This window comes from Pristis pectinata, chromosome 2, assembly GCF_009764475.1.
Source record: "Pristis pectinata isolate sPriPec2 chromosome 2, sPriPec2.1.pri, whole genome shotgun sequence".
NCBI classification, from domain to species: domain Eukaryota; kingdom Metazoa; phylum Chordata; class Chondrichthyes; order Rhinopristiformes; family Pristidae; genus Pristis; species Pristis pectinata.
In genome coordinates this window covers 128,291,837-128,319,086 of record NC_067406.1, presented here as the reverse complement: position 1 = coordinate 128,319,086, position 27,250 = coordinate 128,291,837, and the positions used below count along the sequence as shown (strand labels likewise).

At 41.3% G+C, this 27,250-nt stretch overlaps 1 protein-coding gene across 2 annotated transcripts in view; it reads left to right on the top strand.

Annotated features, from left to right (window-relative positions):
- Positions 1-27,250, top strand: part of man2b2 (mannosidase, alpha, class 2B, member 2) — a 59,607-nt gene that overhangs the window by 10,041 nt on the left and 22,316 nt on the right. Inside the window, exons 4-14 of one of the 2 annotated variants that reach the window (XM_052039016.1) lie at positions 1,092-1,264; positions 2,547-2,662; positions 6,653-6,830; positions 8,883-9,081; positions 13,992-14,182; positions 15,735-15,921; positions 16,421-16,548; positions 19,597-19,889; positions 21,071-21,262; positions 22,652-22,910; positions 24,480-24,590. In XM_052039016.1, coding sequence (XP_051894976.1) covers positions 1,092-1,264; positions 2,547-2,662; positions 6,653-6,830; positions 8,883-9,081; positions 13,992-14,182; positions 15,735-15,921; positions 16,421-16,548; positions 19,597-19,889; positions 21,071-21,262; positions 22,652-22,910; positions 24,480-24,590 — 2,027 coding nt within the window. The remainder of the gene's footprint in view (positions 1-1,091; positions 1,265-2,546; positions 2,663-6,652; positions 6,831-8,882; positions 9,082-13,991; positions 14,183-15,734; positions 15,922-16,420; positions 16,549-19,596; positions 19,890-21,070; positions 21,263-22,651; positions 22,911-24,479; positions 24,591-27,250) is intronic. The other variant, XM_052039024.1, reaches the window with a different exon arrangement.

Sequence of the window (27,250 nt, the reverse complement as noted above, 5' to 3'; positions counted from 1 at the left end):
TCCAGAACATTTGATGTAATTATGTCTGTTTGAGTACAACATGATTTTTCTCTTTGGTACTTTGAAAGCTGAATGTCATCTCTAAAATATGCCATTATGTTTTTATCAAATAACCCTAATCAAAAGGCTTTTGATTTTTCTCCCCAATGTCTATGTGATATGCAATCATTTTATGACACAGTCTTATGAATTAAGTACAGCTTCTACATGTTGATTATTATAACAAAGTGGTTGAAAGGCCAATCTCAGTATGGTTCTTTGATCGTTCTTCTTCAGTAGTCCCTTGAAATTGAGGATGACTTGCATCCACTCTGATTTTTTGGGTTCTGAGATAACTGATGAACTCGTTTATGAACCACAGACTCTTCCACAGATGAGGCAGGTGTTGCGCCATGGGGTGGGTGGGCTGACACGTTTTGAGGTGGTCTGCTGCTTTTCCCGTTTATGCAGGGCTTCTGTCTGCTCCTGATGATGGACACAAGGCTCTCAATACCAACCTGAATGCTCCCTTCTCCATTTTGAGTGGCCAAGGTAGCCTGCCCATTGGAGCCAGCTGAAGGTAACTAGTGCCTCTATGCTGGGGATGTTTGTCTGGGATACATCAGTTCACAAATCTTCCCAGTGAATTTGAAGTATTTGCAGAAAGAGCATTGATGGATTATTTCTGGTGCCTTTAGTCCCCTGCTGTAAGTAGCCCTGGTCTCACGAACATATAGATGGGTAAGGATCACTGCTGCCCAGTGGACCATTGGTTTGTGCTCGGTCTTTTCCTTATTATTGAAGCCTGCCTTCACTGACAGGTTTGGCTCTGATGATGTACATGCAACAAAAGCAGCAGAAACCTGACTTTTCTCTTTACAGAAGCTGTTCATTTGACCAATAATATATCTCCAACCTGGTGCTTCATTGTTTTTTTTTCATATTTAATAGTATGATTAAATTTATAGAAACTATATGGTTCTAGGGCCATGTTGGATTGGAAACATCACTATTTACAAAAACATATTTTTCTTGCATTAACATGTGCAGTTGTTACTATTTCTATGATTTTGATTTTGAAGAAGTTTTGATGAGACCCTATATCTTTGCAGAAGGGCACGGTTTCCTGTATGAAACATTTGGAAAACGGCCTCAGTTTTCATGGCATGTGGATCCCTTTGGTGCCTCAGCCACCACACCCACAGTGTTTGCTTTGGCTGGTTTTAATGCTCATCTCATCTCTCGCATTGACTATGATGAAAAGGACATGATGCAGAAAAAGAAGGTGAAGTAGAGGAAAAGGAAATATTGAAATCTTGACTCCTGCCTGTCTCTATTATGACTGGTTACTGTGATCAGGGTTCTCATGCTGTGAAGTGAACATCTCAAAGTTTCTCAATCTACCTGCTATTTTTAATCTCACAGTTATTCGAATGAACTAGAAGCTTATCCTAAGACGATTGCGCCACAAACTGTGAGCATCAGATTTTGAACTGTTAGAAATTTCTCTCTGATATTTATCCCTGTAACTGAATAGTATAGCGAAATGGCCCTCCAGATCTCTGGCACTGTAAGGCGCACAAGATCGTGATTGAATTTAGTGTCCAATAAACATAAGAAATAAGAGCAGGCATGGGCTGTGCAGTCCCTCAAGCCTGCTCTACCATACAAGATCATGACTGATCTCGTCTTGGCTTCAACCCCACTTTCCTGACTAATTTCCTTTTTGTCCAAGAATCCAGCTCAGCCTTGAATAAACCTAGCGGCTCAACATCTATATTACTCAGGGTAGTAAAGTTCAAAGATCCCAGTAATGTGGCTGAAGGGACTATGACCCCTAGTACGATACTCCAAACACCCTCGCAGCATCTACCCTGTCTAGCCCCCACAGTCTCATTACCTCAACAAAATTATCTGTTCTAAGCTCAAAGAACTGATGTTTAGTCTGCTCAATTGTCCACCATAATAGGATCTCCTCATCCCAGCTTTCAATCTAGTGAAACTTCTGTGCAAATCCAAGGCAAGAGAATGCAACCATTAAGAGGCCAGAACTGTACGCAGTACTCCAGAGGTGTCATCACACTAAACCCCTGTACACTGTAAGCTGTTATCAGACAATTGCTTCAAAATTCACCCTAGTTCGTGGTATTGAACATGCTGTATAGAGGCATCAGCACTTTGTACTCTGCATCTGAAATTCATCCTGTTGAAGTCGATGGAATGAATTTCAGAGGCAGAACATAACATTGGTATGTGTAGCAGATTTAATAACATTAGTATATATTGCAATTTCTCGGCCAATTGCTGAGATTTTGTTGATTCTGTTACTGGATGGATTCTAATGATATCATGGAGGCTTTGGTGGGAAATTCAGCCAGAGAACAGTGATGAGCGATTGAATAATCATTCCGACATCCCTCTTTCTGTTTCATTTTAGGTCATGAGGCAAGTTATTAAAGTGTATGCCATCTTAAGAATATAATGTTCCTTTTTATATAGGTATCCTGATGAGCAATGCCATTGTCTCTGAATTACTTTTCTCTCCCTGCTTTTCCCCTACCATACAGAAACTTCAGTTTGTATGGCAAGGTTCTCCTTCTTTGGCCAAACAGCAGGAGATCTTCACTCATACTATGGATCAGTACAGTTACTGTGTTCCTGCTTCCCTGCCATTCTCCAACAGGTATTAGTGTAACTTTCACTATAATTGCCAAGATGACCAAACATTGAAGTGTTGTTTAATAAATTATTGCAGCACGGTAGCGTAGCGGTTAGCGCGACGCTATTACAGCGCCAGTGATCGGGGTTCGATTCCCGTCGCTGTCTGTAAGGAGTTTGTACGTTCTCCCGTGTCTGCGTGGGTTTCCTTCCACATTGCAAGGATGTGCGGGTAGGTTAACTTGGGTTTAAAATGGGCGGCGCGGACTCGTTGGGCCGGAAGGGACTGTTACCACGCTGTAAATAAAATTTTAAAAAAAATTTCTTAAAAATTTTTTTAAAATTATGAAATGATATTGCTTGTGTTGGAACACAAACATGCAATCAAAATGATGCAATACAGATTTGACTTTTGCTTTCCTGATGCCACTTGACAGTGCTGATGATAAGATATCTTTATTAGTCACATGTACATCGAAACACACAGTGAAATGCATCTTTGCGTAGAGTGTTCTGGGGGCAGCCCACAAGTGTCGCCACGCTTCCAGCGCTAACATGGCATGCCCACAACTTCCTAATCTGTACTTCTTTGGAATGTGGGAGGAAACCAGAGCACCCAGAGGAAACCCACGCTGACACGGGGAGAACGTACAAACTCCATTCAGAGAACAGCTGGAATTGAACCTGGGTCGCTGGTGCTGTAATAGTGTTATGCTAACCACTACATTACCGTCCCTGCCTGTGAAGCACTGAACAAATGCCACATATGCACAGATACAATGTCGAGGATGCGACAACTAAACTTTGTCTATCAACAGAATTCACAACCAGTGATCAATAGTCACAGAGTAATATAGCATGGAAACAGGCCCAACTGATCCATGTCAACGAAGGTGACCATCTAAGCTGGTCCCATTTGCCTGCGTAAGGCCATATCCCTCTAAACCTTTATCTATGTACCTGTCCAATTGTCTTTTAAATGTTGTTATTGTACCTGCCACAACCACTTCCTCTGGCAACTTGTTCCACATAAACACTACCCTTTGCATGAAGAAGTTGCCCCTCAGGTCCCCTTTTAAATCTTTGCCCCCTCACCTTAAACGTATGCCCTCTAGTTTTTAATTTGCTTTTCCTGGGAAAAAGAATGGTCTTTGATTTATTTGCAATTAAATCTTTGGTCAAAAATCTTTTTCCTTCTATTGAGTATAAATTAAATGGTAAGCATAATAGGCAATTCAAATAGTGCCTTGTAGAACAATAAAATCAGCTGCCTATTAGCATTATTTGAACAGGCAGCTCAAACGGAGAGTTTGTATCCCTGTTAAATCTCTGTAAAAGCTGCAATCCCTTTCCTGGGAACGAAGGGAATAAAAGGAGGAAAATCAAAAGCACACTGACGATTATCAGGCCTGGGATGGGATACTGTGGTTGGTTGCTAAAGAAAGCAGGAAGCAGAATCAATACCAAGAAAGTCCTTCTCTACATCAGAACCACTTAGGAAGGCTGACATCTTCTTTTCATGGGTAATATCTGTTAATGTACATTTTTGTTTGCCCATGCTCAACCAAGTTTGCTTCACTAATGCACTCATTTCTGAATTGCCTCTTTTAATTCCTTGATAGATAAATAATTTACAAAATTAGTTACTACTTAAATAAGTTACATTTGAAAATTGGGCATAAATTGCATTGAGTTTCTGATTCCAAGTTATTGATCCAATTTTAAAATAGTGGAAATGTCTTAACTCTGCTTCTCCTGATGCAGCATTTTCAACAAGAAAATGTTAGTTTATTGTCTCGAAAATCTTCTGCACTGGGAAAGGCACATTAATTCAGCCATAGGACAATTCATATTTGTGTAAGGGCCAAGTGCTACAAAATTCACTTGCATACAAGGTTTCAAGTGTTGTGCCCATTAGAAAAGCCTCAAACACGAAATGAACAAACAGTCCTTTCCTCCAGTTAATCTGCCATTGTAGTGGAGAGATGCCGAGTGGGTGGGGTAGAATCGGATCTTTGGTTGGGGAGAATGAGGAGGCTATTGAGACAATGAGTGAGATGGTGATTGGCTGCTCCGGGGGTGTTGGTGTCATGATTGAGTGGATAGCTGTCACCATAGGGATAACATAGGTGGTAGAGGAACTTGGAACAAAGAACATTATAGGTGATCTACCAGCAGGTGGCTCCAAGCTCCATGGGCTCAGACTTGGTCAGGCAGATCTCCTTTATAAAACCAGACCTTCAACCTTTGTGAAGGCCTGCCTTCTGCAACGAGTATCACAGGTTATCTGTGAGCCATGCATTCAAAATTGAATTTCCAAGAAGTGACGTCTGCACAAACTTGGATACCATTGTGGCAAATCAGGGCATCTCAGTGCATGAGGGAGACTCGTGCACTGAGGACTCCAAAGTAATTTTGTGAACTTGGCTAAGTACCCAATAGCATTTAGTGATTGGTTTTCTGACAGTATTTTGTTATGGCGAGCACAAATATTCTGCTCTGTGAAAGCTTTTCTCAGCTGATGTTTTGTATCCTTCAGCTAAGTTCTTCTGCAAGAGTAATCTTGCACCAAATTCCCACACATTTGTGCTTAACTAATAACCTTTCATGTGGTACTTATAGAATGCCTGATGGGAAATTTTAATTGTAAGATGTTCAGTGATTCACTTAGTATGTCATGTCTTCGACATGTTATTCGACAAGACATTATTGTTTCCTGTTTTTGATGTTGCATTGGGCACCATGTTGGGCTGTTTCTGTTCTCCTGCTGTAGTCCTTACGATACACTAGCAATCCATCCTTTTTAGCTTGATTATTGACAAATTATCATTTTCTGTAGAATTGGTTGTAATTGTGCCTTGTTCATGTAGTGTGCTGATTACACAAAAACAGCCATGATAGTGGTATGCCAAAGGGGTCGGTGCTGGGACCTTTGTTGTTGGATATTTATATAAACAACTTGGATGTAAATGTACAAGACATGGTTAGTAAGTTTGCAGATGATACTAAAGTAGGCAGTATCGTAAACAGTGAAGAAGGTTATCAGAAATTACAGGGGGATCTTGATAAGCTAAATAAATGGGCTGAAGATTGGCAAATGGCTTTCAATCTGGATGAGTGCAAAAGTGTTGGGAAGTCAAACCAGGGTAGGATTTCCGCAGTGAATGATCGGGCCCTGGGGAGTGTTGTGGAACAGAGGGACCTCGGAGTACAAGTACATAGTTTGCTGGAGGTGCATTCACAGGTAGACAAGGTGGTGAAGCAGGTATTTGGCACGCTGGCCTTCATCAGTCAGGGCATTGAGTATAGGAGTTGCGAAGTTATGTTGCAGATGTACAAGACGTTGGTGAGGCTGCACTTGGAATATTGTATACAGTTTTGGTTGCCCTCTTATAGGAAAGACCTCATTAAACTGGAAAGAGTGCAGAGTAGATTTATGAGGACGCTGCCAGGACTCAAGGGCCTAAGTCATAGGGAGAGGTTGGGCAGGCTAGGACTTTATTCCTTGCAACATAGGAGATTGAGGGGTGACCTTATAGAGGTGTATAATATCATGAGGAGTATAGATAGGGCGAGCACACACAGTCTTTTTCCCAGGGAAGTGGAACTAAAAACTAGAGGGCATGGGTTGAAGGTGAGAGATGGAAGATTTAGAAGGGACCTGAGGGGCAACTTCTTCACGCAGAGGGTGGTACGTGTATGGAATGAGCTGCCAGAGGAAATGGTTGAGGCAGGTACAATATCAACATTTAAAAGACATTTGGATAAGTACGTGGGTATGACGGGTTTAGAGGACATGGACCAAACGTGGGCAAATGGGACTAGCTTGGTTGGCACCATGGTCAACATGAAAGCCCTGTTTCCCTGCTGCATTACTCTATAACTCTATAAATCATTGGTTACGTAGTATAATATGTTGAATGTTAAGTTGTCTTGTACTTCAGGAGAAGAAAAATATTTTCCAGTTGATCAATTCAGAGTGAAGGACTATACAACGTTTTTTAATGCGTTATAGATCTGGCTTTTTTTGGAATGGAATTGCTGTTTTTCCTGACCCACCAAAAGATGGAATTTACCCTAATATGAGTCTCCCAGTGACCGCTCAAACAATTCGTGCCTACGCAGAGACCATGGTAGCAAACATCAAGGAGAGAGCAGCCTGGTTCAGATCCAGTCATGTTCTGTGGCCGTGGGTAAGTACTGAAATATATAAACAAGATGTTTGTTGCTTCAGAATGCTGAACAATTCATGGTATTTGGCATGCAGTTAGGTGCATTGTGACTTATTTAAATAGTTGAATCAGAATGTTTATATAAAATTAAATATATTATAACAAATGAGAAATTGTGTTCATTTTTTGTAATTCATGGGTGAACTAGTCAGTAAGATTTTTATTTATTTCTTAGATCGAGGCATGGCTGGCAAGGCCAGCATTTGTTGCCCATCTCTTAATTATTCTTGAGAAGGTGGTGGTAAGCCACCACCTTGAAGCTTTGCAGCCCTTCTGGTGAAGGTACTGCCATAATGCGATTGGGAAAAGAGTTCTAGGATTTAAACCCAGTGACAGTGAAGGACAGACTCTATATTTCTAAGTCAAGCTGCTGTGTGGCTTGGAGGAGAACCTGCGGGTGCTGCCGTTCCCTTGTGGTTGCTGTCATTGGTTGGAGGTTTGGGAGGTGCAGTCAAAGTAGCCTGGATGAGTAACATCAATGCATTTTGTGAATGATGTATACTGCAGCCACTTTGTGCAGATGATGGAGGAAATAAGTGTTTAGAGTGGTTGACATGGCTGCCAATCAAGTGGGCTGCTTTGTCCTACATGGTGTTGAGCTTGTTGGTGCTTCACTTATCCAGGTCAGTGTAGAGTGTCTTGTAGATGGTAGAAAGGCCTTGGGACATCAGGAAGCAAGTCGTTCGTGGAAGGATACCCAGTTTCTGATTTGTCCCTGCAGCAACTGTATTTGTGTGGCTGGTCCAGTTGAGTTACCCCCAGGATACTGTTGGTCGGGACTCAGCAGTGGTAATGCCATTGATTGTTAAGTGTAGGTGGATTAACTCCTCCTTGTTGGACAAGGCACTTCTATGACACAACAGTCATTTTCCACTTTATCAGCCCTTGCCTGAATGTTGTCCCAGTCTTTCATTTGCTGAGGAGTTGTAAAATGAATTGCACATGGTGCAATTATCAGTAAACATCCCCAGAAGTGACCTTATGGTGGAAGGAAGGTCATTGATGAAGTAGATGAAAAGTACAATTTTTCCCTTTTCTATTCGACTCTAATTTCTGTCATCTGCTTTCTACCTTTTCGCTTCAGTGTCAAACAGTCATTCTCACATAAAGGTTATGGTGACATTATCAAATTTGAATCACTGAACTGTTAAAACAGTGTCTGACAAAACCCGATGAGTTGTGACTTCCTCTCACTAAATGTCAGAAAACTGAAAGGATCTGTTTTGGTTCCTGTCATCTCCTTTACACCTCCAGCATTGACTCTCTTCCGTCGGCCTGATTATCACCTCTAGTTAAAGTCCAGTGGTGGAACGTTGGTGTTTCTCCATGGTTTGAGCTCAATTTCCATCCCTCCATTTATCCTATCTTTTCTAAGAGCATTCCCATTACCAAGAGATTTTCCACATCTACGCGTCTCTCTTTTCACAGCCCGTAAACATAAAATTATTTCTTGGTAAGCTTACCTGGTTTCAGTCACTGCAAACTGCAACTGATGCTAACCTAGGACATACCTCCGTCACCCATCTTAGCCATCTGGCTTGCTGTGTCCTGGTGCATGAAATTCCAAGTCATTATTCTCACCTTCTACATAGAACGTAGAACAGTACAGCACAGAACAGCCCACAATGTTGTGCCGACTTGATATTCCCTCCTATTTACCTTCTAATTCTTCCATGGTCCTATTTTAATAATCTGGATTTATATGTCCTCGCATGACTTTTAGCCCACTTGCACTGGCTTTATGCTGTTACGTTTTCTCACTGGGCTCACCTTTGAAACTGCCCCTCCCGTCCTTTCAACACCCTAATCTCCCTTGCACAGGTTTTCTGTAAACCTTTCTCTTTGTCTTTACGTTAGCTTCTCATCTGCATTAACTTATCACAATAGCAGTCCCATTTGCTCATTAAACTGTAAAGATTTCCCTGTTCAGGAGTACAAGTTGCTGTGTCATGAAATGATACTATCAGTTCGTGTGAAACAAATTTTATCTTTGCCTTTTTTTTTTGCTTGCAGGGTTGTGACAAGCAGTTTTTCAATGCCTCTGTGCAGTTTGAGAACATGGATCCATTAATGGACTATGTCAACCAACATAGAGATGAATTTGGAGTAACAGTGCAATATGCAACATTGAGTGAATATTTTCAGGCTGTTCACAATGCAAACCTGACATGGGACATTCGCGGGAGTCGTGACTTTCTCCCTTACTCCTCAGGTACTAATTTTGGAGGAAACAAGTTGCTTCTGTTTCCATGTAAAAACTCCTGTTATTGTGGAGAATTAGATGAAATATCAAATGTACCAATGACCTAATGGAGGAATTTCAGCAGTTTGTTGTGGTGGTGCCTTAAGCTCTGTGTTGTTTCTCTCTGTCAATGGGGACTGCTTTCTGAACAATCAATCTTAGAGTCATAGAATTGTACAGCATGGAAACAAGCCCTTCGGCCCAACTGGTTCAGGCCGACCGAGATACCCCATCCAAGCTAGTCCCATTTGCTAGCATTTAGCCCATAACCTTCTAAACTTTTCCAATCCGTGTCCAATCATCTAAAACAGTAATCATTTAAGCAAAATGAAAAACATGATAATGCTGGAGGAACTCAGCAGATCAGGCAGCATCCGTGGAGAAAAGTAGGAGATCAATGTTTCGGGTCAGGACCCTTCTTCAGGACTGAAGGTAGGAAAAGGGGAACCCAATATATAGGACGGAAAAACAGAGCAGTGATAGGTGGACAAAAGAGGGGAGACGGGGTGGGCACAAGGTGGTGATAGGTAGATGCAGGTAAAAGATAGTGATAGGCAAGTGTGGGGGGAGGAGGGGAGAGCAGATCCACCAGGGAATGGGTCAAAGGTAAGGAGAAAGGGAAAAAAAAGAACAAAAAATGGCTAGGAAAGAGAAGAAGCATGGTGGGGATTACCTAAAGTGGGAGAATTCAATGTTCATGTTTTTGGGCTGTAAGGTTCCAAGACGGAAAATGAGGTGCTGTTCCTCCAGTTTGTACTTGGACTTCTCCTGACAGTGGAGGAGGCTGAGAACTATCATATCAGTGATGGAGTGGGAGTTGAAGTGACTGGCAACGGGGAGATGCAGGTCACAGTTACGGACAGAGCGCAGGTGTTCTGCGAAACGGTCACCTAGCCTGTGTTTGGTCTCACCAATGTAGAGGAGGTCACACTTGGGGCACCGAATGCAGTAGATGATATTAAGGTAGGTGCAGGTGAATCTCTGTCTTACCTGAAAGGACTGTTTGGGGCCCTGGATGAAGGTGGTGTAGGAGCAGGTATTACACCTATGGTGGGGGCAGTGGAAGGTTCCTGGGGTGGGAACGGGATGCGTGGGGGGGGGGGGGTGAGGAGTGAACAAGGGAGTCACAGAGAGAGCGATTCCTGAAAAAGGCAGAAAGGGGTGGGGAGGCGAAGATTTGCTTGGTGGTGGGATCCTGTTGGAGATGGCAGAAGTGGCGGAGAATGATATGTTGGATACGTAGGCTGGTGGGATGAAATGTGAGGGCAAGGGGGACCCTATCCCTGTTGGGTTTGGGAGGGTGGGGGTGAGAGTAGAGGTGCAGGTAATGGCAGAGATATGCGTGCGAGCTCTCTTGACCACAGTCGGGGGGAAGCCCCAGTTAGAAAAGAAGTTGGACATCTCTGAAAGCCTTATCATGGGAGCAGATGAGGCGGAGAAATTGAGAAAAAGGGATAACATCCTTGCAAGAGACAGGATGGGAGGAGCTGTAATCGGGGTAGCTGTGGGCAATAGTGGGTTTGTAGAAGATGTCGGTGGATAAGGAATCTCCTGAGATGGAGATGGAAAGATCGAGGAAGGAGAGAGAGGTGTCAGAGATAGTTCAAGTTCCATCATTTAAGCAATATCTGTGTCAATGTGAGATGGCAAAATTGGATGGGTTCATTTGCAATATTCCACAGCAACCCATAAGTGTGGCACCATGTGTGAGTTTCCAAAGTCACAACTGCAACTCTTTAAAAAAAATGCCAGATTTTAAACTAATTTTCTATGCAAAAATGTTCCTCTTAGTTAAGTAAATTTTAAAAAATTCAGTCATTTTAAATCCATTCTAATGCTAAGAAAAAATTTAAAATTGTTTATTACTTTTTACTTTTCATACTTCTTTAAATTTAAGAATGAGAAAGAAGCAGGAGTAGACCATGTGGCCTGTCAAGCCCACTAGACTCCTTGGTAAGGTGGTATGCTTGCCACTTTCTTGCTGCATTCCCATATCCTCTGATACCCTTAGTTTTGAAAGAATCCATCTATTTTTTGTCCCAAGTGACTGAGCAATCCCAGCCCTTCGTTGATAATTTGTGCTGCCAAACACTGTTCAGATCAATTAGTCTTCCTGACTAATTGCCTGAAAGTGACTGAGCAATCCCAGCCCTTCATTGGCAAAAAATCTAAAGAATTGCAGTCCCCTGAATAAAGAAATTTCTTTTCATCTCAGTCCTTTATGTCTTTCCTCTTAACTTCAGCTGGGGGAAAGGGCCTTTGAGCCCCTACCCTGTCATCCCCTCCCAGAATCTTGTATGTCTCAGTCCTTCTCCTAAACTCCGGTGAATGCAGTCCAGCCTTTCTTGTTTAGGTTAGCCCTCCCTTCCCACAAATAAATCGAATGAACCCACACTGCACTGATTCTTTTTATAGAGAATTACAATGCATTTTATATATTGAAGAAATTGTCAAATATTAGAAAAATACTCAAGGCAGTGACATGAGTCATTTGTTATTCAGGAGTATGTGTTGGAAGGTCATTTCAGGAACTTTTTAAACCAGAAAACAATGCTGATTAGTTTACTATAAATACTTCCAAAAGCTGTGAAGAGTCATTCTTGGCATCTCTTGCTACTCAGTGTGATGGTAGTGCTGAATTCCTGTTGTTCCTGCAGAGGGAGCCATTGGGCACTTTCAGCATCAGCATGAACACAATTTTAAGAATTGTTCTGTTACTGCTTTACAACAAGAACACATTAGATAGCAGATTCTTCAAACACATTCTAAAACTAATTAGTGGATGCAGCAATTTTTGTGCTTTAATTTAATGGGAAGTTATTGTTAACGAGATTGGCTAAGATTATGTTGTGCAATTTGAAGAGAGCTGTTCCAGGTTATCTGTGAAGTGGAGAAATAATTAGTCTTCTTGACAAGCCAGTACATCTGAAATGGGGCCAATTTTACTGTCATCCCTGAAAAGAACTGATTAACTTGCAACTTTTGGGCTTGCATAAGGTGCACAGAGTATTTGTTGAGATGGGGAGGGGGATTGTGAGGGGAGTGTGGTTAATGGTGGAAAGGGTTGCTGGTGGTGTCCCAATGTGAATGGCTCTGTTGGGGTTGTTGATAATTTGTGCTGCCAAACACTGTTCAGAACAATTAGTCTTCCTGACTGAAAGTAGTCAAAGGAATCCACTGTTCAAACATGTAATCCATGATAATAAATTGCAAACAAAAATCCATCTTTTCAGGGATCTTTTTAATATCTGTTGCTGGTGGTGGTATAGTTTTTAAGTAGTCTGATGAGCTTTTGAGGTATTTGAGTGCAGTACTCAGTGTAGTACTCTGAACCTGCAAACTTATTTCCTGGATCTGAGTGAGCATCAATGAACACCATCTGCTCCAGTCCATGCCAAATTGTCCACTTTAACTGATTATGAAATCACTGTTTGAGATGTTAATACTCTTGCTTTTTACGATTTCATTGATTGACTTCCCATTGTGGTCTAATGCACTTAATTGTTGCAGATTAGAAACCAGATGCTTGTTTCTGTGGAGAAAGTGGGAATTATTGGGAATGCTGACCCTCATGTCCACTGCTATATTTGTCCAACAGATTTCAAGCTCCAGCATCCAGAAAAATTTAGAAACCTTTGCTCTGCTGGTCATTGATTTTCTTTTTGCTTCTCATTGACACACAGAGAAGAGTTACAAGTCTTCTCCAACTTATGGATACACCGTTCATACGAACGAGTGTTTGGGATTCCGGCGGGATGAATGGGGACGGATTTGCCAGCTGCTGTGGGGCTGCAGGCATCTTCTGCCGGGTGGAAACGGGGCATTTCCAAGTGCCTTCTCTCCCTCCCCCACCAAGCCGCGACTATTGAGGACTGGGTCGAATGAGCTGGGAGCACTGAGCAGACTCACTCACTCACTGAGTCATTGAAGCCGGCTGGCGACTGCTCTTTCCACTCCTGCTCACTCACCTGCCACAGCTGTTTCTGTGATCCTCTCCCACACACTGTTAGTGTTCATTTCTGACATGAGCAGTTCAGGTTTACGAATAATTCTCAGGAACAAAACCCTGTCATAACCTGGGGACTGCCTGTAATAGTTTAATGTTATGAGCAGATATCCCGTATAAGTAAAGATCAACCCGACCAGTTTTAGCCCTTTATATTTCATATTTCCATTTGACATAGAAGGAAGCCATTTTGGCCCTTTGAGTCTATGCTGGCTCACAGAGCAATCCTATTCCTCGACATTTCCCTGTAACCTATTCTCCCTACATTCCCATTAACTCTTACCAGATCCTACCTCTGGGAGCAATTTGCAGCAGCCAATTATCCCACTGACTCATCGAGTCTTTTGGATGTGGGACGAAACTAGAGCAGCTGGGGGAAACTCCCACAGTCACAGGGAGAACATGCAAACTCCAGACAGACAGCACCAGAGATCGGGAAAGAACCTATCAGCTGTGCCACTGTGCTGCCCTCGATTCCCGGTTATAAATGTTCATAGAATTAAAATGCCAAATAGATCTGGCTTGAGTCAGCCCCCTGTCAAAAAGTTGGCCACAAGAGTTGTAATCCAATACCTAACAGTGGCCCACTGTTTAAATATAATGCCTGTTATTTCCGAGTTTACTTTCTTTCTGTTAATGTGGATTGTTTCTCCTCATTGACACTGTACGATGGAGCTGAGATTATAACTATTTGCCTAACATAGTGTTAAAACAGAAATAATGTGCCACTCTACACATTTTGTTTTTATAATTACATATTTAACTACTTGTCAACTGTTAAAGGTTATTGATGAATTCTTTCCATATTGTAAATTAAAACTTTACATAATTATTGTACTGACCATGTTGACGTATTTTATCTGTCTGATTTCAGAGCCATTTCAAGCCTGGACTGGATTTTATGCCTCTCGGAACATACTTAAAGGAATGGCCCGGAGAGCAAATTCTTTCCTTTATGCTTGTGAATCTCTTTTCACTTTGTACCTCTTGAAATACCCCTTGGGATCTATTGATAAATTTTGGGCTCTTCACAAAATTCAGCAGCTGAGATGGGCAGTCTCAGAGGTATGGTGACCAACTGTATTTTCTTGGGGTTTATATGTTCCAAATTCTCTTTTTAAAAAGAATAGTCAGAATTATAGCAAGCATTGGGGCAGAAATTCATCCTCAATCATGTGTAAGTTGTGTATTATTGTAGCTTATTTCAGAAACAGGATTCAATATTCATTTGCGACTATTTTGTGTGCCAAGCAAGGCTGAATTTCCACCCCTGTATTTTTTCTTAATTGCTTTCCAAAAGGACACATTTAATATGACCAAAATTCAACAGAGACCCTACCCATGTTACAATAGTGTTCCATTGCTGAGAACTGTTCGTAACGCGGACAGTTTCCACATCAGAAATGCAGCCACCCGGCAATATATTTAACTGAACACACAGGCCAACCAAGGGCAACGTGTAGTTAAACCAGGGTGTTTAACTCAACCATTCAGATATTACCGTGAACAGAGTTCCCTCAGGGCAGAAGATGCATGCAGCTTCACAGCATCCGGCAAGTCCATCCTGCTGGTTTCCCAAGTGCTCATTTGTATGTACAAGCTGTACGTAAGTCGGGCGTTCGTAACCTGGGGAGGAACTGTACGTTATTAAAAAATAAATAAATTGATGGGAAATAACATGGAGCATTAAATGACATGATTGCTTGGGAAGCGGAACACTAACTTTTCTTGAGGAATGTGGAAGACTTTACGAAAATGTGCCAGTGCTCCAAAGGAAGTTACTCTTTGAAACAATACGACCTGTGTTCTGATGCCACATAACTATAACACTTGCCTGTTTTCACAGAACTACTGTTATTAGCAAGTGTAGATGCAGTCAAATGATAGCATAGAAGATGATGGATGCTTTGTTAATTACTGTGTGCTAATTGAACCACGATTCAAATGACTTGTGTCTTATGTAAACTTATGGTGCCATGTCACTATCTTTTAATGGTAAATTTCCAGAAAATGCATTGATATGTGTGTTTTTATGTGAACAGCACTAATGTTATAATTAAGATTGTTATAATTTGATTTGCAACAACAATCCAAAAATTAATCACAGCATTTGTTGTATAGAATTTGTATTTATTTGTTGAGCATATTAAAAGCAAGAGGAACCATAGCTGACGTTTATTTAACTATTGTACTAAAGCATCCCAAGGTGCTGAATAGAAATGTCATCAATCAATACCTGGTACCAAAACAGTGGTTGAAGAAGTTGGTAATTAATGAAGGAATGGTTGTTCTTTAATTTAAAAAGTAAGTTTATCTTCATATCCAAGCATTTGGAAACCAATTGGTGACAAAGAAACAGGGTGGAACTTTTGCAACTGAACACTGCATAAACAGCTATACATCAATGAAACACATATTTGCCCACAAGGTGTAAGATGCTGATTTGCAGTGAAAATATTTACCATCCAATGAACAAAAAACATGCAATGCCTTGTAATGTGTGCTTAATTGTAGAATTTCTTCCACTGAAATTAAAGTTTAAAAATGTTAAATGGTATACTCTCCTCAAAAATCATATATTTCTATTTTAATGCAAATTTCAACACTTCTGTACTAGGTACAGCATCATGATGGTGTAACTGGGACAGAATCTCCCAAAGTGAGAGAGATGTACATGGATCACCTACTGCAAGGGATGACTGCTGTGAAATTGGTAATGGCTGCCATACTTCAAGAAACTCTGAATAGTGGGAAGAATAAATTTGCTTATCCTCTTCCTTACAGTCAAGACACCAGAAGCAGAGGTATGGGCGGTTCCATAACCGAGAAGCAAAGTCTTCTGAAACGTTAACTATAGTTTTTCCGTTTTAACTGGGCAGAAGTATTCAGTGTTAACTGGGCAAAAGACATGAACAGATTCACCAAGAAAGCTGACAGTAAAACAGTTGTTTTTGCTTCAATTTCATGGGCATTGTGAGGCAAGTAACATTTTTTTTTCATTTTGACCTAGTCAGTAACAGGACTATTGAGAAAAAGTTACTAACATTTGTTTCCAGAGTACACATTAGAAAGTTTAGTAAACCTATTTCTATAACTTTAATAGTCATACAGTGACAAAGACACAGCTACTGTACATATAATGGTAACATTATAATTATCTTATTACTTAGATCATTTTGGTAATTTTTGAAAATAATTGGTGATGAGTAATCAACACTTAATCTATAGAGAACAACATTCAGTAGCCATGTTCATACTTGTCCTGAAAGTATGACTCATTCTTTTTTTCCTCTTTTTTGAAAGAGGGTGACTCTTTACAGATCATTGCTTACAATCCTCTTGGATGGAACATCACAACTGTTGTTAATATCACTGTTGCTTATTCAATGGTCAATGTGTATGATGATGCAGGAAATGCTGTACCATCGCAGGTATTTGACATTTTTTTGTTAAGAGCATTGACGTGATTACAATAAGTAATCTCTTAAATACAGAAAGCCAATCATAAAAGGGGATCATATTTCTGCTGTGTAAATTCTGAGAGAAATCTACACTAGTAATTGCTTTTTAAGAGGTATCTCAGAAAGCATGATCTTTGTTTTCCATTCACGCAAGCAAAACCACTCCCATGTCTGAGTCAGATGAAAGTGTGTCAAGCTCCACTTCAATGTCTGCATGTATCCTCTCGGTTGTGGGGCGAGCTGCTTTAAGGGACTTAATACCAAGGCAATTTTATGAGCTTGGTTTGATGTAGAGGATGGCATGGCACTGATAGAAGCAAAGAAGCAATGCTTTCCTGGAATCTTTGCTCAAATTTGGCTCCCAACCAATACCAACAAACAGATAAACCAGTTATTTGTTTCAACGCTGTTAGTGGGACCTTGAAACAAAAATGGATAATGCTGGAAAAGCTCAGCAAGTCAGGCAGCATCTGTATAAAGAGAAACAGTTATCGTCAGAACTGGGAAAGAGAGAGATGCAAGCTAGTTTTCAGTAGGAGAGGAGGTGGGGTAGGGATGGAGACACAAGAGACTACAGATTCAGGAATCTAGAGACAAAAAAAAGCAAGCTGCTGGAGGATCTCAGCGGGTCAGGCAGCATCTGTGGTGGGAAATGCACAGTTGGTATTTCGGGTTAAGACTCTTCATCTGGACTGAGTGGGGGAGGGATGTGTAGAACAGAGGGAGTGACTGGTGGGCTGAGCTGAAATGGCTCAATGGGAGCAGTTACCATCTCATTAGGTTTCGGGGATTTGTGTAATGAGATGTTGATGGTAAGATGGGGGGAATCTGGCCAGCAGGCTGGCGCTATGCACGTCAGGTCACAGGAGCTTGCTGTGTGTGTTGGCTATGTGTTTGCCATGACTGTGTCATTGGGTTTCAGATGCTTTAGCATGTCACGGAAATACGCAATGTGCCACTGGAAGCTCGTTCTTCTTTCCTATAACATCATCATAGATTCCTGAGATGAATCATGTATTGTTATTAGATGCCTAGATACATCATGTAGAGTTTGTGAGCTGATATTAATTTGCTTAGTACCTTAACCTGTAAGATGAGAATGTGTTGAATGGAATAATAAAATGTTATACTGCAATCCAGCAGGATTTTGTTCTTAAAATAATGAGAATGTTGTTGTAGTTGGTTCCATTGGCCCTTAGAACTTGGAGGCTTTGTTTTTGGTATCCACTGTTTCTGTGTCCTCCAATTGCTTTGTGTGACTATGAACTATTCTGGTAAATAATAATGTTCCTTACATTCTATAGATGTTATCCAATCGCTCTGAGAGAGTCACAATGTTCATAGTTTTCACATTTGGAAAATGCCCTTTGGAGCATGGATTATTCTTATTGGAAGGACATTAAAAGTGAAAAAAAATTCCAATGGCTAAAATGACAATTATCTCCTTTAGAACATAAGCCCATGAATTTTATTGTATTAGCCACACAACATCTTTTTTCTTCATTTGGAAAACTTTTTTACTATCTTTTCAATAGTAGATCTGGACTCAACATCAACAACAACAGTTCTGATAACCCAGTGGTTAAATTAATAGTCCAGTAATTCAGAAACCCGGGCTAATGATCTGGAGAACTGAGTTCCATTCTCAGCATGGCAGCTGGGAAATTTAAATACAATTAATTACATAAATCTGGAATAAAAGGGAAGAAAACCTACTCTCCTCTCCCAGTTCGTGACTCCAGACCCATAGCAATGTCTGACTCTTGACTACCCTCTGAAACGGCTTGACAAGCCACAAAAAAAAGGATGGACAATAAATACTGCCCTGTCAATGAAGCCCACACATTATAAATGAATGTTTTGTTTGTGCACCTTTGGGAGCAGCCCTTCTTGAAGTGCATCACCACACCTTCCATATCGGGTAAAGGCAAACAAGAGACATCCATTGCCCAAGCATAAGTCAAGCACCAGGGCCGCTTCTGTAAAGCCCTTCCACAAGATTAGCTCGCCCTGGCATAGTCATACTAACCGGACGTATTGAGGGAAATCATCTGCAATGAAAAAGCTGGGTCTGAAGAGGGAGGGAAGCTCTTCCCATTCCCACTATAAAGAACCAGATTAGCACCCACAATTCCTGGAATGTAGATACATATCTCAGGGCTTGCTGACCAACTGTGACTTGGACTCTTGCAGCAACAAATCGTTGTTGATGGATGACTCTCATGATGCCTCCATATCACTGGACAGACCCAGATCCCAAAGAACAGCCACCTGAGGGTTGCATGATGTTAACAGGGGCCTGTGCCTGAAGTCCTCTTTGCCAGCAGGCTCTTGACTCTTTATCAGCAGTGTTGAAACGGGGCCTCAGGCTAAATACCTGGAGAACCCCAGGCCTCACCAGAAGAGCAAGTTACACGCTCCATACCCTAAAATGGGCTGGAGCCTGATTCCTGGGCTATTGTTCAGCTTTGCCCTCTTCAGATCTGAGCCAAGCTGAGGGTGGAGAAGTTAAAATCAAATGAAAGAATTCTATCCTGTAGTCTTTACTTCCTTTAAAGAGGGTGAAGAGAAAATGGAAGTAATCTGGGAGCATATTGTACACTACAGTCTCACACCAGAGCTTTGGAGCATCAGAGCTCACCTGAATATGGGGGATAAATGACTAGGAGTGAAACTAATAAGTAGATAAGCAAAAATCAAGCTGTTGGAGTCAGCATCTGTGGAGAGAAATGGACAGGTCACGTTTCGGGTCAAGACCCTTCATCTGGACTGAAAGAGTAGAGGGGAGAGAGCTAATACAAAGAAGTCAGGGGGAGGGGTAGGGCAAGAGCTGGCAAGCAATAGGTGGATCCAGGTGAGGAGGGATTGAAATAAGTAAACATGTTTTCCATTTGGTGAATTGGTAATAATTTTGCCACAGATTTTTTTTAAATGAATATTCTTTTTTAAGTATACATGGTAAAATAACTATTAGTTTATGAAATAATTAAGTGATTCAATTTTCTATTTCTATTGTAGATTCAAAAATCTGCAGGCTCTAACAGCACCTTTGACCTGTATGTTCTCGTAAGGCTGGATGCTCTCAGCTATCGTAGGTACTTAGTAAAACCAAAAAAATCAACTTGCACCAAGGGACAAGATGGCCAGTGTTCCAGAGAACCAACCTCGTACAGAGGGAGAGAGATTGCATTTGACAGAAAACTGGTAGGCAAATCGAAAAATCGAGGCCTTAGACTACTCCCGTTGATGAATGAGTGCTATTTATTGTTGCTCAATGAGGATACCAACTTGCTGCACAGCATCACTGATAGGTAGGAATCATGCAAATCAAACTTAAGAAAATAAATTGCATTCCTTCATAAAACTCCAATGTTCTTTAGAACAGAAATGTAATTTAGAATCTGATTTAGTGTGTGATAATGAACTTTGCTTTCTGGATTCGTATAAAATGGAATAATAGAATTCTTTTTCTTGGAAACTTCTACTGGGTGTAATTGTGAATATAATTGATAGTTAATCTTCAGTGTAGGGAATAATTTGTAGCACAATACAAAAGCTATTCCATAAAGCATTTTTAAAGCAATGCACTTCTAACTCAAAAATTGTAACTCGCTATCCAGCTATAAAAAGGTCTTTTTGTTTTGCTTTAATCATTGCCCTCCTGATATCAGCCAGCTTAACACATCAAATATTGAACACAATGGTCTAGAAATCCTTACACAGATTGTTTTTTTTTCAGTACCTCAAGGATGGAGTGAAATGAAATAGAATGAAATGAGATTGCAGTGACTTACAGGTCAAATTGTGCCTTCCGATTGTGGATAGCACATGTTGATGAGGCGATTTCTGTGACAGCCATGTACGGTTCCTCCCCTCCTCCCCCCACCTGTCCCAAACCACTGAACTCACTCCCACCAATCACCCATATCTCCCTGATTGCAACCCCTGAGTTTGCCTCCTGACTCCTCGATCTGACCCCTGACATTACAAGGAACATTCAGCAGCGCGGACAGTCCCATGCGCAGGAAGGTTGTTGGCACATTGTGTGATGACTCATTAATGCACCTCCCTCAGCACCATTGGGTTTCTAACTAGTGCTTCCTTCATCTCCATTGTTCAGCCACTCCCCATCTTAATTCAGCCCAGCCAAAGGTGCAGACTCTTGGTCACAGTAATGTTTTTGTGCATGCTTTCCTTATTTATATTCTTGAAGGGAATTATCTAGAAAACATTTTCTGAAGAGGAATTCAAACTTTATGATTCATATTGAAATTGAATTGTATGTAGCTCCTTTCTTGTGGAGAAAGACACATCTAATAAATCTTGAATTCATATTGGGCACTTGGGGTTAATTTCGATTTTGTCACTTTGTGCCTTGCTGACAATGGGTGACAATTCCCATGAGAAATTTTCATATAGGAATTGGGATATCCTTGATGTATTCCATCAAACAATTTTTAAAATACTGATTGGTCTCTTTTGCAAATGGCAGATCCTCCCAGAAGACTGTCAAAATCAAGCAGGAATTCTTGGAGTACCACGCTAATGGAGATGTAAAGCGAGGCCCAATCTCCGATAATTACATATTCACACCAAGTGGACCAGCAGTGACAGTCTCAAAGTCTGTTGGAATGGAAATAATTACTGGAAAACTAGTAACTGAAATTAGGCAGTACTTCTATAGGTATGTATTGTTGAAATGCAAGGGCCTTGTGTAGTGATTTTCTAATCAAGACTGAGAAATTAAAAGTGTGACGGTAGACAAACTTGTCTGTGTATGAAACCAACACAATATTAAACCTTGTTTGTTGAAAGGCTAACTGATGGTTGGGACTCTGAGGGAATTTTGTTGCTCCTCTTCATGTAGTACTATGGGATCCTTTACCCCCATCGCAGAGGGCAGTCCAGTCTCAGTTTAATGTCTGATCAAAATGAGAGCATGTCCATCAATAAAACATTCCTTCTCACTTACTAATTAAGACACAGAAGGATTCGGCCCAGTGGGTCCATGCTCACTCTTAGCAGATTAATTCCATCGGTCTCCTTTACCTGCTTCCTATTTTCCCTGCACCCCTGTGACAACCTCTCCCTCCCATGCTCAACAGCTACCCTTTGATTCTTTTGCTTATGTTAGGGGTAATTAACGGTAGCCAATTATCTATCAGCACATCTTTGGGATGTGGAGGAAACTGAAGCAGCCAGGGGAAACACACACACAGTAACAAGGAGAATGTGCAGACTTCAAACCAGTAGCATCAGAGGTGAGGTATGAACCTGCGTTACTGGAGCTGTGAGGCCGCAGTGCTGACTGTTGCACCACTGCCATGGTACTGCCATGAGGTGTTTCCCTGTATTCTGTTCTCTTATCCTGAAATGGGACATGATCCCAACAATCTGACACTGAGGCACAAATCTCACAGGGCTGACACCAGTCAAAATCACAGTAGAAGCAGTTATCTTTATGTGAGAGGGTTATTGCCACAGCACAATGGCTTAATGCCTACAAGCCCTACACCATGAGTTTCTAATCTAGAACCTGTTTAGTAGACCAACCGCTACGAAAGGAGACAAATCAGTTGGAGGAACATCTGTATAGTTGCACACTTCCTTTGAAATTTTTTTTGTTTTTATCTTAACATTGGCATCATCGGTAGTTTAGAACCAAATCATGGGCTTGCTATTACAGTTAGGGAATTGAATGCAGAGTAGGGTAACATAGATGGGTAAGCAAATAGAGCTTACAAAATGAAGGGTGGAATCACCTGTTTTCATTAGTCAGTGAAGATTAATCCAGAACTCCAGAACAGAATGGTCTGTTTTTCACCCATTTTAAGACTCAGCCCTGTTCTGTAATCCCATTCCTGGTCCCACTTTCATGACTAAAACAAGCTCTTGCTACATAGATGTGAGAAAATCTGACTGCAGTGTTGTGTACTGTTTTCATTAGCACAGCTGCTCATGAACTGTCCATTATTTGTAAATTCTCATTTTGTAGCAGCAGTGAATTGACAGCCAAATAAAAATCTGTCCAGAAGGGGACCATTAAATGCTGATGACATTTTGTTTTAAACAGCAATATCTCTGCCCTGGCAAATGAATACCAATATGCAATATTCACGAGGATCTATAACATACCTAAAGGGTATGATGGATCACTGTTGTGCCGTAGAATTGAGCAAGAGTATATTGTTGGGCCACTAGACCTGAACAGGGAAGCGATTTTAAGGATGACTACAGATCTGAAAACGGATAGGATCATTTTCACTGACAGTAATGGTTACCAGATGATGAAGAGACAGTATAAGGACCATACCAACAACACTCTGGCCCGAGTAAGTATGCTTAATTATGGTCCATTTGTATTCAATGTGAATGGGAAGAAGATTCTGAATTTATTCAACTTTTAGAAAACTATAGCGGAACTCCTTCAGGATTTTGTTCATTGTTTTGCTAGGAAATTATTAAAATGTACATGAATGTGCAAGAGTCAGATTGGTGTAGGTTTCATGTTATTCTTTTCTTCCACTGTAATTCTCAAAATATTACCCGCTAAATTCTATATGAAAAGGCTAATAATGTGCCTCAGCTATTCCATGTGACATGCCTATCTTCACATCCAAACATCCTCACAGTATGAAGGACAGTTTAAACAGAATACCGTTTGTTGGGAGTGATGACAGTTTAATCTTTCTAATGACAGGAAACTTCTAACATTTTGTTCTTGGATTCAATTGATGATCTTGTTTTAAGATCAGTATTCTAACAATGTTTTTTACTGGTTTGCTACAACCCCCCAACCCCCCCCCCCCCCCCCCCCCCCCCCACTGTTGGATCCCACTATGTAGGGTATTGCAGTAGAGTAACCTCCTGGGCATTTGGGGGCAGGGGTGATCCTAAGTTACATTGGGTTGGTTTGTGCTGCTTGCCGGCCGGTCATTCTTTACAGAACTGCCACTTAAGTGCAATGAACTAGTCATTTTGTTCCTGATGTCTTTGCCTGCACATTGCAATGCAGAGGTCAGGAACCAGCTGGAGGTCAGATGCTGGTACATCTGACCTACTGCTCCACCACTGGCTCAACACTTGAGTCCAGAGACAGAGGACAATGTACTGAGTTGAAGGGCCAGATGTGAAGTGTATTTGGGCCCTGAACACTACATCAGGTGATTGAGGCAGTAATAGGGAATGGGATCAGTCTCCAACCTTGATTTAAAAAGTAAGTGCAGTCTATGTCTTTTTATTTTTATCAATCTTAAATGTTTTCAATTAATTTTGAGTACATGAAGCATTAAGTAAATGTACTATTTAAAAAACATTTATTTGAATCCTTTCACACTGTTCTATAATGCCTCAATCATCAATTCGAAGACATTGACAGCAGGGAACTGGAAAAGGCCATCAGGGCAGATAAGGGGCAGAGTCTCAGGATCTGCAACCTCAGGGCTAGTTTCAGCTTGTGGACCACTCCACGTTGTGGGATGACTTTGGTGGTCAGTCCTGGAGGATGAGTGGACCTGCAGTGCCACAAGAAAACGTGCAGCTGTGGGTATAGTGCAGGAGGTGAGCAGAGGCAAGGGGTCACTTTGACTACAATCTACCCCTTTTTATTTTAAAAGGCAAAATACTGCAGACTCTGGGAAGCAGAGATAAATCTGAAATGTTAACCCTGCTTTTGTCATCACAGATGCTGCCCGACCAACTGAGTATTTTCCATCACTTTCATCTTATATGCATTTATTTTGATCTAGTGTCTGTATTTCACATGCAAATAGAAATTGTGAACTCTGAAAAATTGTTCAGAGATGAGCAATTGTCAAAGTTTTAATATTTAAGATCAATATTTTCCCTCCAGAATATTGCATTTGGGGTATTGTAATATGTGTTCCCCTTGGGCTTTTCAGAACTACTATCCGCTTGTAAGGACTGCTTACATTGAGGAAAAAGACACAAGGCTCATCATATTATCCGAGAGAGCACATGGTATTTCCAGCCAATTTGATGGGCACGTGGAGGTGTGTAAGTTTCCCAGTGTAAAAGTTTTTTCTGCTATTTCCTTTTTTTTAAACAATCTGATAATTCATTATTTATAGATTATTTTAAAAAATCCTGTTTCATCGAAAAATTCTGGAAAGTGGATATCTTTCCATGTTCAGGATGATTTAAAACATCCTCCAGTTAAACTAAACCAAAACAATTTAGAGATATCTCTTAGCATTGTTGGCATATTTTCATCTGTAGGAGACATAGGATATTACAACCTAAGACATGGATGACTGAATAGTTCATTCCAAAATTTACAAGATCTATGGCAGTGGGTGTAGTTGTATATGTCAAACGAATAAATTCTTTGCTTGATCATCAAATCCCAATTATTACACAAGGGATAGCACCTAGCAGGAACTGGAAATCGATCTGGATGCATTGGAAGCACCTGATACCCAGAATACCAGTTAATTTGTCCTTTATCTTGTTAAAATCAGTAAGGCCTTAAACCAGGACACAATATTCCAAACAATTAACAGATGCAATAAAATGCTGGGGTTGTGAAACAACTCAATGTTTAACGGACAACCTAGCTGTTTTTTATTATAAGTTGGTACAGGTAAACAGTGCTTTGTGAAACCTTGTAACTGAAGTGGGAATAACCTTGCTGGAATTGTGCTTTAGATCCTACAGTGATTGTAGTACTTAAATGTACAAAAGACCTTAAGGCTGATGATCATCAGGTAGTTTTCTTGCTGTTTTAAAAGAATAGGAAGACCAAAATGCCACTGTAGGCTGTTAAAACAATAAAGGATTTACATTTTTGTAGCACAAGTGTGTTGTGGAACTAATATTATTATTCTTCAAGACAAGAGAGGGAGGGAGGCAAAAGTCAGGAAATTATAGGCTAGTTAGCCTGATTTCAGTAGTTGGTAAGATGTTAGAGTCCATTATTAAGGATGAGGTTTCAGGGTACTTGAAAGCACATGACAAAATAGGCCAACGTCAACATGGTTTCCTTAATGGGAAATCTTGCTTGACAAATCTGTTGGAATTCTTTGAGGAAGTAACAAGCAGGATAGACAAAGGAGAGTCAGTGGATGTTGTTTACTTGGATTTTCAGAAGGCCTTTGACAAGGTGCCGCACATGAGGCTGCTAAACAAGATAGGAGCCCGTGGTGTTGTAGGAAAGGTACCAGTACGGATAGAAGATTGGCTGACTGGCAGAAGGCAAAGAGTGGGAATAAAGGGGCCTTTTCTGGTTGGCTGCCGGTGACCAGTGGTGTTCTGCATGGGTTGGTGTTGGGTTCGCTACTTTTCACATTACATGTTGATGATCTGGATGACGGAATTGATGGCTTTGTGACCAGGTTTGTAGATGATACAAAGACAGGTGGAAGGGCAGATAGTGTTGAGGAAGCAGGGAGTCTGTAGACGACTTGGACAGGTTGGGAGAATGGGCAAACAGGTGGCAGCATAGGGAAGTGTATGGTCATGCACTTTGGTAGAAGGAATAAAGGCATAGAATATTTTCTTAACAGGGAGCAAATTCAGAAATCAGTGGTGCAAAGGGACTTGGGAGTCCGAGTGCAGGATTCCCTAAAGGTTAACTTGTAGGTTGAGTCAGTAGTAAGGAAGGCAAATGCAATGTTAAGATTCATTTCGAGAGGACTAGAATTATAAAAGCAAGGAATTAATGCTGAGGCTTTATAATGTGTTGGTCAAACAACATTTAGAGTACTGTGAGCAGATTTTGGCCCCATATCTAAGGAAGGATGTGCTGGCATTGGAGAGGGTCCAGAGGAGGTTTATGAGAATGATCCTGGGGATGAAACGGTTAATGCATGAGGAGTGTTTGGCTCTGGGCCTGTACTCACTGGAGTTTAGAAAGCTGAGGGGGGATCTCATTGAAACCTACTGAATATTGAAAGGCCTGGATAGAGTGGACGTGGAGAGGGTATTTCCAGTAGTGGGAGAGTCTAGGACCAGAGGGCACAGACTCAGAATAGAAGGACGTTGCTTTAGAACAGAGATGAGGAGGAACTTCTTCAGCCAGAGTGTGGTGAATCTGTGGAATTCATCGCCACAGATGGCAGACGGTTGTGGAGGCCATGTCATTGGGTTTATTTAAAGTGGAGGTTGATAGGTTCTTAATTAGTAATGGCATCAAAGTTTACGAGAAGAAGACAGGAGAATGGGGTTGAGAGGGAAAAATAAATCGGCCGTGAGGACAAGGGGTGGCTCGGAAGGCATCTTTGATGGTTGTATAGCAGTGGTCAAGGGTGTTGGCGCCCCTGGTGGAGCAGGAGATGTATTCATAGTATTTTGGTAACACACTCTTGAGTTTGGCCTGATTGAAGTCCCCTGCGATGATGAAGAGGGCCTCAGGATATCCTGTCTCAAGGTTGTTGACCATGGAGTATAGCTCATTGAGTGCAGGCTTCATGTCCATCTGTGGTGGGATGTAGACTGCCATCAGGATCGCTGAAGCGAACTCCCTTGGCAGATAGAATGGTCGACACTTCACCATTAGATATTCCAGGCTGGGTGAGCAGGCGCTCGCCAGGACCGTCACGTCCGAGCACCATAAGTTATTGATTAAGAAGCAGACCCCTCCGCCTTTAACTTTGCCTGAGGACGCTGTACGGTCCATTCGATAAATTGAGAAGCCCTCAGGTTGAATAGCACG